At 41.4% G+C, this 14,804-nt stretch overlaps 1 protein-coding gene across 1 annotated transcript; it reads left to right on the top strand.

The window, feature by feature from the left end:
* Window positions 1-131: 131 nt before the first annotated feature.
* Window positions 132-13,226, top strand: XRCC6 (X-ray repair cross complementing 6). The gene is made up of 12 exons (XM_053978163.1): window positions 132-222; window positions 338-447; window positions 550-688; window positions 2,980-3,234; window positions 4,099-4,282; window positions 5,629-5,815; window positions 7,048-7,216; window positions 8,363-8,524; window positions 9,432-9,561; window positions 10,229-10,329; window positions 11,874-11,987; window positions 12,755-13,226. The coding sequence occupies exons 1-12, from the start codon at window positions 132-134 to the stop codon at window positions 12,949-12,951; spliced, it is 1,839 nt and encodes a 612-aa protein (XP_053834138.1). The 3' UTR covers window positions 12,952-13,226.
* The last annotated feature ends 1,578 nt before the right edge of the window (window positions 13,227-14,804 follow it).

Here is a 14,804-nt window from a genome sequence, read left to right as displayed (position 1 = left end):
GGGGCGTGGCCTGGCGCATTCCCGCTCTCGCCATTGGTCAGAGCTGTTTCGGGGGCGGGGCGATCTGGCGGGCGGCGTTGGCTGAGCGTGAGCGGGGCCGCGAGGCGCGGGCGCTGCATCTGGCGCGAGCCATGGCGGGGTGGGGGTCGTTCTACCGGGGCGAGGGGCTGGAGGAGGAGGAGCAGCAGCAGCAGGAAGAGGAGGAAGGGTCTGACGCGGTCGGTAAGGACCCCCCACCACCCCCTCACGGAGGGCAAATCGAGGCCCGCTGCCTGCTTTCCAGGCTCCACGGGCGGGGAAGAGGTTGGTGCTAAAACTGTTTCCCCCCGTTCCGTAGCGGACCAGAGGTTTTCGGGCCGGGACAGCCTCATCTTCTTGGTGGATGCCTCCAAGGCCATGTTCGAGTCCGACGGAGAGGCAGAGACTCCTTTCGACATGACCATCCGGGTAGGGATGGATAAGCTGCTAATGGCTAAGGCAAGACTTTCACACACACTCCTTTCTGAAAACTATTTTCTTGTAATTTTGACCTGGGTGCGTTTTTTTCAGTGCATCCGGAATGTGTATACCAGCAAAATTATCAGCAGTGACAGGGACCTGTTAAGTGTTGTGTTCTATGGTACAGAAAACAACAAGAATTCGGCAGATTTCAAGCACATTTATGTTCTCCAGGAGCTGGACAATCCAGGTAAAGTGGTATGAAGGTTGTGTAAAAAGAGGGAGTAAGGAAATTGGTGTAGTAGCATTGTCAATAATTCATCTCTATAAAATCAGAGAGCTATCAGATAAGTTCTTACTGAATTCTACTGTTGTTGGTGGGGAGAGATTTAAATATTTATTGAATGCTTAGAAAATTCATGAGAACCTAGCAATTTCTCTTAGAGTTGGTTCAGATCCTTTTCTATGCCTCTTCGTATATTTTAATGTGGTGGCTTCACTTGCTGTCTGCTAAACCATAGAGTACCTCAACAGAACTCTTGGATGTCCATCAGAAAAGTGTGTGTCCATGTTAAGGCACCATGGATTCCAGCTGATGGAGAATATCACCAAATGGCTGAGGTTGGATTTTGGAGGTCATCTTGTCCAGCTCTCCTGTTCAAGCAGGTGGTTCAATATGGTAGCCTGTTTGGAGTGTTCCATCTCTTATTTCCATAATATGTTCTGCAATTCTTGAATTTTGCTCTTTCATTTTCTTAAGATTACATACCATCTGCTTGATAATAAGTGCTGGTTGCTGAATTGGAAAGGCAGTAGGAGAAGTGCAAAGAATACATGCTAGTGGTGACAGATTGTCTGACAGTTGAGAGTCTTCTGGGAAAATTTTGTCTATAACTTTTCATATCTCTGAGGATGTTTGATTTCATTTTCTTTACTAGGGGTTGCAGGTTTAATGACACAGGGGCTTCTCCTGAAATAATTGCATCTTGTCCTATTTTCAGAATTTATTACAATAGAGACCTGATAGGACTGCCTTAGGTTCTTCTCCCTTTTCTGGCAGACAGTGCCTCATAGGTCTTGCTTTTTCATTTTCCTCCTTCTTCCCTGCTTGTCCTTTCTCCCATGTTAGAGGCAGTAGCCTTGCCATGAGGATAAAAACAGCACAGGTGAAAGGTGGGTGTTGTTCTGATGCCTTGTGAGGCTATGTGGAACAGAGGCTAGACAGAGTTAAAGGAATAAAGTAGGTATTTATTAAAAGGCCTCCAAAGACTACACCTGGGGCAGTACAAGAGCCTGGCCGTGACTCCACCCAAGATGGACACCTGATCACGAGGTTTCACACTTTTATAAGTTTTGGTCCATTTCCATATTGGGGTTAATTGTCCAATTTCAGCTTCAGGTTATGAAGTGCCATCCTCCCAGATGGCTCTCCTCAATTTGCTGTTGTTCACAATTTTTGGGCCTGAAGCTGCAACAGTGTCCTTGGTTCTCAGGCTGCAAAGGATTGTTTTGTCTACCTGCCCTGTGAAGAGAACTTGCTAACACTTTATATGAAAATACCAATGTAGTACAGGAGCTATAAAATATGAAAGCTAAAATTTAAGGCATCATTTCAAAAGGAACAGAATTGTGTATTTGCTGCTCCTGGAGAGCAGTCCTCGGGAGAAGGAAGAGATGCTATAGGTGATTATTATGGAGTATGTAATTATGAACATTTACATTGAAGGACAGATGAGGAGATGAAAATAAAATAGTAGAGGGAGAGGAAATCATTTTCAAATGAAATTTTGTAAGTGCTATAGAGCTTAAGTGAAGGACAAAGGAAGAAGCTCTGCAGAATGCAGTGGCTGAAAAATGAAAGCTTGTCTCCCATTGTAGAGTATCAGGAGAAAACAGAACCTGCTGTTAGACAGGTGGGAAAAGGAGTCCTAGCTGGGTTGAAGTAATCCTCAGAGCTGCAACAAGGCTCTGGACACCTGACCTGAATGTTGCTGTGCTCAGCGTGGTGATCTGTGGGCTTCATCTCACCTCTGTGTGGATTCTCCCTGATATGAGGGGTGAGGAAGGAGGAGGAGGAGCTCTCCACCTTCCCAGCATGCTGTGGAGATGCAGGATGCATTTCAGACTCCTCTCTTTTCTGTAGTGGTGCAGCAGTCTGCTGTGCCTCTGCAGCAGGTGCAGTTTGCTGCCTTTGCTGCTGAGCACTTGGCATTCAGTGGAGGAGTGTTGTAGTGGAGGTTTGCAATACTTTGATCCCTGTCATTTTCACTTCCCCACGGAAAGAGCCCACATTGGTGCCCCAGGGTATTTTGTGTCCTCTTGCCCTAGCAGGTGCTTTCAGTGGTAACTGGCTTGTGATATTGCAGATGTTAGGCCATGCTGGACAATTTTCTCAGCCAGGTGTTGGAAGGATGCTGCCACAGCGGTACTTGGGAGCATCCCTTGGATGTCAGCTGCAAGGGACCCCCGGTGCATACTTAGAAGAGCTCGTGGTACTTCTGTCAGTATTTCTAATGCCTGTGAATGCTGTTGCCCCTCCAGGTGCGAAGCGTGTTCTAGAGCTGGACCAATACAGGGGAGACGAAGGACGGGCACTTTTCCAGGAGAGCTTTGGCCACAGTGCTGACTATTCCCTGGGTGAAGCTCTCTGGGCCTGCTCGAACCTCTTCAGTGAGGTCCGAGTCAGGCTGAGCCATAAGAGGATCATGCTCTTCACCAACGAGGATGACCCTCATGCCAACGACAGTGCTAAAGCCAAGCTGGCCAGGACCAGAGCTGGTGATCTGAGAGATACAGGTCATTATTTCCACTTTTAATTTTAGACACAACAAACTTGATGAATCTTTGCAGCAGATGTTACCTGCATTGCTGGTTTTTGATGGGAAAAGATGTAAAATCATCAGAACTGGGGAATGTTTCTGAAAGTTTCTAAACCAGAAATTTAATATCCAATCTAAATTAGAATGTATGTTTTCTGATCTGGTATCCACTTGTTTTATAGGATCACCTTCTAGTTTGATAGCATAAATGGGGCTAAGCATGACATAGCATGACAGGGCCAAGAAAATAAACTTTTTTTTGTTATTGTACCATTTTTCAGGAAGGGAATAATAACACCAAGTTAACACAAAAAGAAAATTACTTTAATGGTTCCATTTTGAATTAGCTGAAGGACATCAGCCTGAGTTCAGAGAGTAGATAGCATTAGTTCAACTGTGTAGCTGAGGTAACCAGTGTTTTTAGAATTCAGGAGATGTCCTGGATCTAGAAGCTGTGAGGCTTCCATAATCCATTAGCCCCTGTAACTAAACGAAAGGGGATTTTCTGAATTTGTACTACCCTCTATGCCTGAGGTAAGATTATATTTTATAGGAGCTTATCAAAGCCATTTCATATTCAATGCTGTCCAGATTCTTAATTAGAGAGGAAACATTTTCTATTCGGCATTGTTTTGACTGAAGTTAAAGAATGTGTTTTGCCTCTTGCCCTAGAATCGCCCCTTTCTCCAGAATATTTCACATCTGGTACAGATGACAATTTGGAACTTATTCTTACTTAAATTATTTGTGTAGATAGAGAAATATGAGAATGCTGAGATACATGCTGATGAAGAAAAAAGCAGTTTCTTATCCTGCTCTTTATCTCTTTCATTGTTTCTAGGTATCATCTTGGACTTGATGCACTTGAAGAAGCCTGGAGGGTTTGATGTCTCTCTGTTCTACAGGGATATTATAAATGTAGCAGAGGATGAGGACCTTGGGATCCATTCTAAAGAGTCAGAGAAACTGGAACATCTCATGAAGAAAGTACGAGCAAAGGAGACAAAGAAACGGGCTTTAGTCAGGTTTGTGCCTAGTTATGATACATCATTCAGCAGGGGCACCTGATGTTATTTTCAGACTGCATCTCATTTTCCTCTTCTGGAATCATTGGTCTTTAAAGGCATCAGTACTTACATTCCTCGGTCTTAATTCTTTAGTCCAAGATTGGTGTTTCTTCTGTAGTTTCCAAGGATATTTGTGGATGAGAAGAGCAGAGTGGACATCTTTTTTCTTCAGTGTGATGTATTCTGCATTGAGCTTGGCCAGAAATGATAATTTGTTAAACAATTACATAATTGCCAAGTACTTACCTAAAAAGCTGCAACATAAAAAATAGTTTATAGTGAAATTTGATTGAAATTAGGCTTTCCTGGCCAATATTAACTTTTAAAAAATTATCTGAATGTGAATGCCAGGTATTTTTTCCCATTATTGATAGTTATATGTTGCCAGTCTGTCTAGGTACTTGGCATGGATTCACACAGCCTTGATATTTCTAATCTCCTACTAAAAGATTAGAGATACTTAAGAGAGATTACAGGGATCTTGACAAAGCAGCTAGAAAGTATTTTTGGAACCACATGCTCCGTAACAGTTGTTTTTTTAGGGAGTGAGCTCATAGCAGAATGGTGTGGAAGCACATTAAGGGAATGAACTTCAAGGCCTAATGTTTTGTTTTTTTGTTTTCCAATAAATATTTATAAAGTATCCCAACCTGAGCTGTTGTCACTGGCATTCTTGCTTCTGCTTGCAGCTTTATTTTCTTTTCTGGGAATGTTCCTCAAATTTTCTAATAGCTGGGGAGGAAGAATCCCATACCAGTGATACCTTTTACAAGAGAGGAAGCAGCATTTGTAGTAACTCACTGTTCTGCTCTCATAACTTGACGATTACTTCTATTTTTAAACTTTTGCATCTATTTTTTTCCTCTACTGTCCGATTTATATTTTTTTCTAAAATCTTGGTGTTGTTTGTCTTAGTGGGTTTTTTGGGGGAGAATTTTGCCTTCTGTGCAAACAGCTATGAGAATTCATGGCCATTACAATAAGCATAATTGGGGTACCCAAATGGGGACTTGTCCTGTGCTCTGTTTGAGCATAGCTGCCCTTCAGTGAAAAAAAGGTCAAAAAGAAGTGTGGTAAATTACTTGTGTTTAGATAACTTTTTTATGAGAAATGATGATATTGCAAGAATATTTTTATTCAAGTGAGATTATAACTCAAGTGATAGTATGTTTCCAAAGATACATGTGATTTTGGGGGAGGAGAACAAGAGAAGGTCAAAGGAAATAACTTACATGAAGAGGTGATTTTCTTCTGTAGAAGTGATTTTTCAGCAATCTCAAGTCTGTATCTGCTTTTTTACACAGGCTAAATCTGCATCTGGGCAAAGATGTGGCACTTTCTGTTGGTGTTTACAGCCTTATTCAAAAAGCTTATAAACCACTTCCAGTGAAGCTTTATCGGGAAACTAATGAACCAGTTAAAATCAAAACAAGGATGTTTAGTGGAAAAACAGGCAGCTTGCTCCTGTCCAGTGACACAAAAAGGGCTCAGGTAACATATTGATTATGTGCCTGCTTTTTCTTGTCTCTGTGATGTGTGAGGGAGATGCCAATTCCCTTGCTGCTTTTGTTTGTATTGCACTTTCAGGATGAGATACAGAAATATTTGCATCTGTATGCACCTGGGGACAGGCTGGTCGTGTTGTGAGCTCTGCAGGATGAGAATGGGTTGTCTCCCTGGCTTGACTGTCATGGGAAGGCATAGGTGCTGGTGGGAGTGCTGTCATGAACACAGGTCGTTTCTTTCTGTAAGGCAGGATGAGGTTGTCAGAGCCTGACCTTGAGTGACCCTCTGCCATTGCTGCTGCTGTCAACTTTTGATTCGTTAGGAACAGATTTGGTCCATTTTGTTAAACATGCAAGTGTGAATCACAGCAGAGTTGGAGCTATTTTCCAAACAAAAGGCATGCTACCTTTGGAGGGTTTTGTATAAACTTTTCTTTGTTTTGCCTTCCTGCTTGATAGTTTGGCTGATGTAAATTGAGTGTCACATCGTGATCAAGCACAGCTTTATTTCAGAACAGGTTATGTAGTTGCTAGGTATACTGTCACAAGTGTGCTTTGTGTCTTCTTCCATGTTAATAGCTCTTAAAGTTGTTGTATTAAAATGAAGTATTTAGTCTATTTATAGTGGATATTAGTTTCTTGAAATAAAGTATAGAAGATAAACAGAAAGCTGAGCATTAAACCCTGATGTCTACCTTCAGCTGGACTATAATATGGTTTTGATTTTGTGATGCGTGACTAGTGCTACAGAAACATTGTTTCTCAGTCTCTATTTCTGTCAGGAGCAGGTAGCTGACACGTATCTGCTGAAGTAAGTTTACAATTGGACAGGACCTCTGAAAAAAGTCTGGTACAACCCAGCCCAGAGCAAGACTCACAAAACCAGATCAGATTGCTCAGGGCTTTTTTGGGACAGCTCTGAAGAACTCCAGAGATGAGATGTGACAGCCTCTCTGTATCAGGGCTTAGCCATTTTCTTAGAAAAGTGCATTTTGCTTATGTTCAGGTAGAATTTCCCTTGGGATAATGGTCACAGACTGTCACTTGCCATTTCACTGTGCACTACTTGTGAAGGTTTACACTGTCTTGTCTATAACCTTCTTTAAAGTAGTGGAACACAGCAATTGCATCCTCTTCCTGCACTTCCTGCCCTGTCCTGCCTCCTGTTCCTCTTTTTTTTATGCTGGCAGCCCTGTCATCTGCTCTTCCCTGGTTTAGACATATGGAAACCGACAGATTGTGCTGGAGAAAGAGGAGACGGAAGAATTAAAACAGTTTGATTCTCCAGGTCTGTTTCTGATTGGCTTCAAACCACTTTCAATGCTAAAACAGCACCACCATATCAGGCGCTCTCAGTTCATCTATCCTGAGGAGTCCCTGGTGAGAGGTAAGCAAAGATGGCAAGAGAAGATTTATCACCTTGCATTAGTGTAACCTGTTGATTCATCGTGTGTTTGAGTGAGGATCATTGAGTGTAAAAGCTTTGTCTAGCTTAAAAACTTGCTAATGCTTAGAAGAACTGTATTAACTTTTATTGCCCCTCTCAGTTGCAGATCTTTCTTGTTTTCCTCTATACCAGAACAGCCAATTGTGCTTCATGTTTATCCATCATGACAAGCAGCAAATTTAACCATGCAGATGTAGTCACAAAGTACTTGTTTTAGGCATTCATGAAAGTGAAGGATCCTAGTGCCTGACAAGAAGGTAAAGATGGTTAAAAAAGCCCAAACAAAACCAATCAACAACAAAAAAAGAAAAACCTAAATCCCAAACCAGGGGAGATAATTGCTGTTTTTAAGTCCATATCAGCTAGGAGTGGAAACATGATACTCAGGAAGTATAGTTGAATTAACAGCACTTTATAGGCTTGTAAAGAGAGAAGGCAAGAACATTTAGAACTGCTTATTTTTGCCTTTTTATAGGTATACATAAATCTGTTTATCTAGAAATATATCCCAATCTACAGTAGTAAGAAAAAACCTTTAGCTCCTCGGTCTAGCAGTGGATAAAGAGGGTTGAGTTATGACCAAAGGCTTTGCAGTGTCTGACAAAAGAAGAACCTTAATGCTTGCTTCTCTAACTGCAGTTTCCTGGCTCAACCACATTCTTTATATGTCAGTCTTTCCCTGACCACTATGTCTGGTGAAATATACCTGAGGCAAATACATGTCTCAGGAAGAGTACTGAAGTCTGAATTCTTAGTGTGTTACTTCCACAAAAGGTCTATGATCTGCTTCTATTGTGTGATGTCCCACCACACAAAAATAGACTTTGTAGATAAAATTTCACAGTATTCAGTTGCTCAGATGGTAGTGATTTCACTTCTTCCACTAGAACTCTCACTGCTGGTCAGGAGAGACTCACTAACATTGTCCATTTTGAGTCTTCTCCCTTCCAAAATTTGCTTTTTACCTCCACAATAATGCAAGCATTTCAAAGAAGTCACAGGTTTTGAAACTGTGATATCTAGGGTTATATTCCAGAACAAAGGAGCAAAGCTGTCAGTCTGACCAATCCGCTGTTTCCTTTGCAGGGAGTACAACGCTGTTTAATGCCCTATTGATGAAGTGCTTGGAGAGGGCGATGATGATGCTGTGCAGATACACTCCTCGCCGGAACGTCCCTCCTCGCTTTGTGGCCCTGGTTCCCCAGGAGGAAGAGCTGGATGAGCAGAAAGTGCAGATAGCCCCTCCAGGTATGGGAAGAGATGCCACCTTTCCCTGTATGATTGGATGTAGTCAGTGTAATGGCGTCCTGTATTGAGGGAAAATATTCGTAGTGCTACCCTCCCTTAAAACTAGGGAAAATGCTTTCCAATGTTCCTTTTCTTCAGTTTTGTCAGTTTAAGCATCTGATGTTGAATCTATTTTTAAAGCCCCAGTCGCATCAGTGCTTGCTCAAGTATGACCTGGCTAGAGTGTTTTCCCTGCCTTCTGCCTCTTTTTAGCAGATTCAAATAACTGATAGAGAAATGAAAAGCCTTTTTTTCCTGTTTGAAGACTAGACAGAATGTCTTTTCTTGAATTATGTTGTATCCTTGAATAGATTGTAAAGTATTAAATAAATAATCTCACATCTAGTGGACCTCATGCCATGTCAGACGAGTGGGGAATGATTAGGGAGCAGATTCTTGCTGTTTTGCATTTTCTTACCTCTTTAAGTGCAAAAACATCCTCCGGGAGACTGTAAAGTAAGGAAGTAACGGTGCTTGTGTTCTAAGTAATGTATTTCAGAATAATGTGGGCAATAACTTGATTTTCAAAGAAATCTTTTTCAAGCTCAGACCCAGTGAGAGGTGGGAGAGATGGACCAGTTGATGTCCTGCATATAAAGCAAGTCATTGGTATCCAACTTGTAGCTATGAATTTAGTCTGAATGTCTTTCACAAAGCCATTAGAGATGCTGGTTACAAACACTGAGATTAGGATTGAGTGTCGTGCTGTAGGCACTTGGAAGTATAATGGATTGCTGTTGTTAACAACAAAAGATGTAGTTAGTTTGGAGTCATCAGACCTCGATAATAACCATCTTCGTTTTTCTATAAATTATTTTGAGACCATGCTTCTGTGTAACTGTTGTCTTCCTCCCTCTCTTCTGTATAGGTTTCCACATGATTTTTCTACCCTACGCAGATGACAAACGTAATGTTGATTTTACAAAAAATGTGCCAGCCAGCCAAGAGCAGGTAGATAAAATGAAGGAAATAATTCAGAAGCTGCGGTTCAAATACAGGTACCTGGAGATAAATAGGGTGCAGGGGGTGGCATGGGGAAGAAAGCACAACCATTGCTTGCTCTGTTGCATGTGTTGTTCAGCTGTGGTGTTCCTGAGATCAGATTTTCATGTATTTTGAATCATTCTGGATACTCAGGCACCACAGTGCTTTATGTAGCATGTTCTGGAGTTCTTTGTAGAATTGCTCTTGTTCTCCGGGCTGTTGTCATTTGTTGCAGAGGTATCACATTTTATTGTGTTTCTGCCACTCTACAGCAGATCACACCCAGATCATTTAAATTAGAGCACTTTAGGAAGAAGTGTTAGGCCTTTTTTTCATCATAGTTGGAATAAATGCTATGAAGTACTTTCATGGGAGATTTTTTTTCCCAGATACGTGGAAGCCACCATAACTGTACATAAAATATAATACCACTATCTCCTTTTGCTTCATACAGCTTTCTGACTCTCAGACAGCATTCTTATGTGGTTGATGCATGACAGGAACTATCCTGTCATGCAGGATTCAGCAGGTAAATTGCAAAGAGGAAAAGCAGTTCTGATGCGATGGATTGTTGTGTGGGAAAGAGGAAAGCTTTATTCTGACATAAGTTGGTGGTAGATCTTATGTGTTTTGTCTGTCTTCTTGGCAGCATGCATTGACATTTTGAGGGATTCTTGACAGGGCTGACAGCTTTGAGAACCCAGTTTTGCAGCAGCACTTCAGGAATTTGGAGGCTTTGGCGCTGGATATGGTGGAACCAGAACAAGCTGAGGATCTTACAAGTGAGAACTATTGGCGGGTGTGAAGGGAGGCAGGGTAGGGGACTCGTGACTTTGTTATAAGTCAAATATGTGCTACTACAAACCCAAATGTATTTTAAGAAATATTTCAGTTGTGTGGAGTTTCACTATGTAGGATTCTGGATGCGTCCATTCTGAAATACTGAAACCTTATTTTCTATTGCTGTCACTTTTAAGGTAAAGAAAAAAATGCTCATTGTACCATCCAAAATTAAAATTGAATCACCTTTTTCCTATGGTGAGAAATATTTTCTCTGAAATTCCTCTCTTCAAGATTCTCATTAATATTTCAATGGGCTGAATGAGGAGAATTATTCTGCTGGGGGCAGTGCTGCCACCTAGTGACTGGGAGAGTTTATGTGTAAGTGTCTTGTATAAGCGCAGAGTGGGTCAGGAGGGAAGGGACCACAGTGGGTCATGTGGTCCAACCCCCCTGCTCAAGCAGGGTTATCCTACAGCACATTGCACAGGGTTAGTTCCAGGTAGTTCTTCGATTATTTCTCCTGCGAGGGATACTCTACAACCTCTGTGGGTGACCTGTTTCAGTGCTCAGTCACCTTCCCAGTAAAGTTCTTCCTCATGTTCAGATGGCTCTTCCTGTGCTTCAGTTTCTGCCCATTGCCTCTTGTCCTGTTTCTTGGCACCACTGGGAGTCTGGCACTATACTCTTGACACCCTCCCTTCAGATACTTAGATGAGGTTCCCCTCTCAGTCATCTCTTCTGGAGGCTGAACAGTTCCTTCAGACTTTCCTAATAAGGAAGCTGTTCCACTCCTTTAATCATCTTTGTTGTCTTCTGCTGGACCCATTCCAGGAGCTCCATATCTCTCTTGTATTGGGGAGCCCAGAACTGGACACAGCGTTCCAGATGACCAAACTCTTGATATTACCAAGAGCTGTAAATTTCTCATTTGGGAGTATCGTAACACAAGTATTTGCATTTTTGCATGCTTGCAGGACACTTGTAGACTAGTTATTACAGAAGCACAGTTGTGTCTGGTGATGTTATGGAAAAACAGTCAGACTTGTTAGCACCAATGCAGCTTTAAGAAGCAGGTGTTCTTTATTACAGTACTGGATGCATGAGGGGATCTCTCCACCAAAGTCGTGCATCTCTAGAACAGAAAAAGCTGTTTATGTAGATTTTCTCAGAAGAAACAGACACGTGGGTAATCATTTCCCCAAAATCATGAACATGTGTTAGTTCCCCTTTGTGCACACATTTTTCTGTCCCGGAGGTCTCTCTGGTGGTTGTAGTGCATGATGAACTGGTGTTACATCCCAATACAGAGTGGAGTTGGCATACCTAAGCTAGTTCATATTTTGTGAGTCCCTTCTTGGTGAATATTTAACATGATCCTACAAAATAAAGTATTGTGTGGTTCCATACACTAGTGGTTTTGTAGAATGAGCATTGTATTTTTGCCACCAGGTGAGCTGATAGTTCATCTGGCAGTAGGGATGGCCTTGTAGACTTCCTTGTGATCACGCTGTTTCTGACAGGGCAAATCTTTATCTTTTGCCAGTGCCAAAGTCTGAACAGATGAGCCACAGGCTGGGCAACCTGGTGGACGAGTTTAAGCAGCTGGTTTATCCCCCTGACTACAATCCTGATGGGAAGGCTGTAAAGAGAAAACAAGGTAGGTAATGGTGGTGCAAACACAGAATATAATGTCTTTATTCTGTTTAGAAGCTTCTGTGTTTTCAGTTTGTGTCATAGTTTAAAGAAGCTGCTTGTGCAACAACTGCTGATCTCCACAATGAAGTATTACATCCAGTATTGATTCTTTGAGAGTAGAGAATATTGTGGTATCCAGTTGGAGAGTTGCTGGAGTGACAAACTGCAGTGTGAAGTATAGGAAGTAACATGGGTAAATGACTGCAGAATATATATGTATTATATATGTATAATTTTAGCAACTTTCTGTTCTACAACAGAATAGTAAAATCACTCATGCTTTCAGTTTGTGTTGGTGAGACTTTTATACATGGGCTGTTTAGCAAGTCCAAGATGGGCATCTTAAGGGCTAAATGTGTAAGCAATGCTGAAGTCCATGTGTAATTTGGGAGTCTATGAAATACTGCATAAAATGAGTGTCAGTTAGCTGAGCTCCCTGTGGAATCATTGCATTCTGCTGTCTCAATGAGAATTCCTTAAGTTTCATTTGGAGGGTGATGTTTTCATCAGAACACAAAGTTTCATACTTCAGTTAAGATCACTCCTATCAATGAAATACTGCATGACTTACATAGTGATGTGTTTGTTAAAAGAAAACATGAAAACTAGGTCTGCGACTGTGGCTGTTAAAGCACCATGTGCTAATGGCCATTAACTATGGTGTGTATAAGAAACATTGACGTCTTTCTAATTTTTAAAATCTTTGTGATCTAAAATGTATCTTTCTAGCTTCTGATGACCAAACTGAGAAGAGGCCCAAGGTAGAAGTCTCAAAAGATGAGCTGCAGAATCATGTGCAGAAGGGCACTCTGGGCAAGCTCACTATACCTGTCCTGAAGGATGCATGTAGGTTTTTGGGGCTGAGGTGTGGAAGCAAGAAGCAGGAGCTCGTGGATGCTTTAACTGAATACTTCAATGAGCGCTAAGCTGGAGAGGAAGGCCCTGGTTTACTTCTGTCTGCTTAGAATCTTGATTGTCTTATGCGGGTGTTGTGTCTATTTAATCTTGCTATGAAAGAGACATTGCTCTGTCTAGCAGTGGAGAAACTTTTTACTTTGTTGTGAAACATCTCTGCAAAGTTGGATTCTGTTGACAGTAGCTAAAGGCAGAAGTAAATTCCCTGTGAACTCAGGTCACTGCATATGGACAGAGTTGTGCCTTGCTGGTTTCTTAATAAAAGCTTGGACCTTTTCCTTTGCAACACTGACTGTGCTGTCTCTGCATCATAAAGATAGCAGAACTCAGTTCAGGGTAAGAAAACACAATGATCTGTGTTAATGGCACCACATGAATTCAAGGAGCAGATTGAGTCTGTGTCCTAACAGAGGGTATAAATATGTATTACTGTCCAAAACTGCCAGTATCAGTACTAGTAATTAAACTGGGTTCTTTTCTGCCATCACTGTTACAAATACCACCAGCAGATCTTAAAAGAAAAAAAAAAAAATATTGGGAAGTAGCATCCAATCCCTTGGGCAAAAAGCTGGCACTTAACAAATCTGCACACACAAGTCTTCCATTTTTAAATGGTAATAGCAGAAGCTGGTTTAAAAATGGAAAATAAATTGTGTTCCCTGGAAGGCTGTAAGCATTTATCCCAATTAAATTACTGAGATGGCATAGAGCTTTTCCACCTTTCTAAGTGAATATGAGTCAGACTATTGTGCAGGCTTCTGTACTCAAATATGTGCTTTTAAAATAGAATAGCAAGGTATGGAGAGAGCCCTTGTTACATACAGTATTTTTACTTTCTTAGTCATACTTACGAAGGCTGCAGCTGGGTGTTTTGGGTTATAGACTTCCATCCCTGGCACGCCCCACCTGTCTTGCAGTGCAAGATGACTAAAACAAATAAAGAGTTAGTGCTTTTGCTTTAGGAAATTACTAATTGTTTAGTGAAAATCTTAACTTTCTACAGGACACAAACATTGGATACCTGAGGTGTCAGTTTTGGTCTGCATAGTGTTTTTAGTGTCCAGAACTTCCTATGTGTGGCTCACAAACTGTCCTCTGACTAGTCTGTAGTGTGGCACATGTGGAGCCAGCTGTGACCACCCTTCTGGCACTGTGACTGTCCTAGCTGTGCCAGCATGCTGCTCACTTCTACCTCCACAATTCCTCCAGAGAGCAGCTAGCCTGCACTGAGCTCTGCAGTACTGAAACTACATTATCTGTTACACTTCCAATCAGCCTGGATTAGTTATTTTTAATAAAGATTTGCCTAAGCACTCAATCGATTTTGCCCTTAGGCAATGAAGTTACTGTAAATGCTTGTCTTAGCAAGGCTTGAAGAGTGGAATAGTGAGACTATCCTGTCTGTAATTCTGTGAATTGAATTCTGCAAATACCCTTGTTAATTCCTCTCTTGGCTTGACTATGTTCCAGGCTTTGGATGATTGTGGCATGTTCATTCTAGGTTATTAGATCTGCCTCCTGTTAGTGGTTGTTTTTTTTTTTTTTTTTTTTTTTTTTTTTTTTTTTTTTTTTTTTTGTGTTTTTTATTGTTTGTTCTATTTTTTTATCTTTTTAATAGCAGGCTATCACATTAAGCAGAAGTTTAAAAGGGATGGTGATGGAGTCTTCAGAGCAGAAAAAGACAGTTTTGCTTGCTCAAGTATCCTTTATTTCTGCTCCTTGTGTGCTTTCTCTTACATCATCTGTCTTGGTATAACAGGGCAAATCTTTGGCAAAGCTGTAGTTCTAAACACAACTAGCTCAGCAGTCAGCATCAGTAGAAGGGAACAGGAGCCCTTCTAAACCTCATACAAATAAAAGGATT

Source organism: Vidua macroura, chromosome 5 (assembly GCF_024509145.1).
Source record: "Vidua macroura isolate BioBank_ID:100142 chromosome 5, ASM2450914v1, whole genome shotgun sequence".
NCBI lineage: Eukaryota > Metazoa > Chordata > Aves > Passeriformes > Viduidae > Vidua > Vidua macroura.
Note: the sequence above shows the minus strand (reverse complement) of the source record. Positions and strands in the feature narration are given on the sequence as shown.

Coding starts and splice junctions, on each gene's coding strand:
- XRCC6 (XM_053978163.1), top strand. CDS start 132: ATGGCGGGGTGGGGGTCGTTCTACCGGGGCGAGGGGCTGGAGGAGGAG. Junction 223..337: donor GGAAGGGTCTGACGCGGTCG/GTAAGGACCCCC, acceptor CCCGTTCCGTAG/CGGACCAGAGGTTTTCGGGC. Junction 448..549: donor CTTTCGACATGACCATCCGG/GTAGGGATGGAT, acceptor CGTTTTTTTCAG/TGCATCCGGAATGTGTATAC.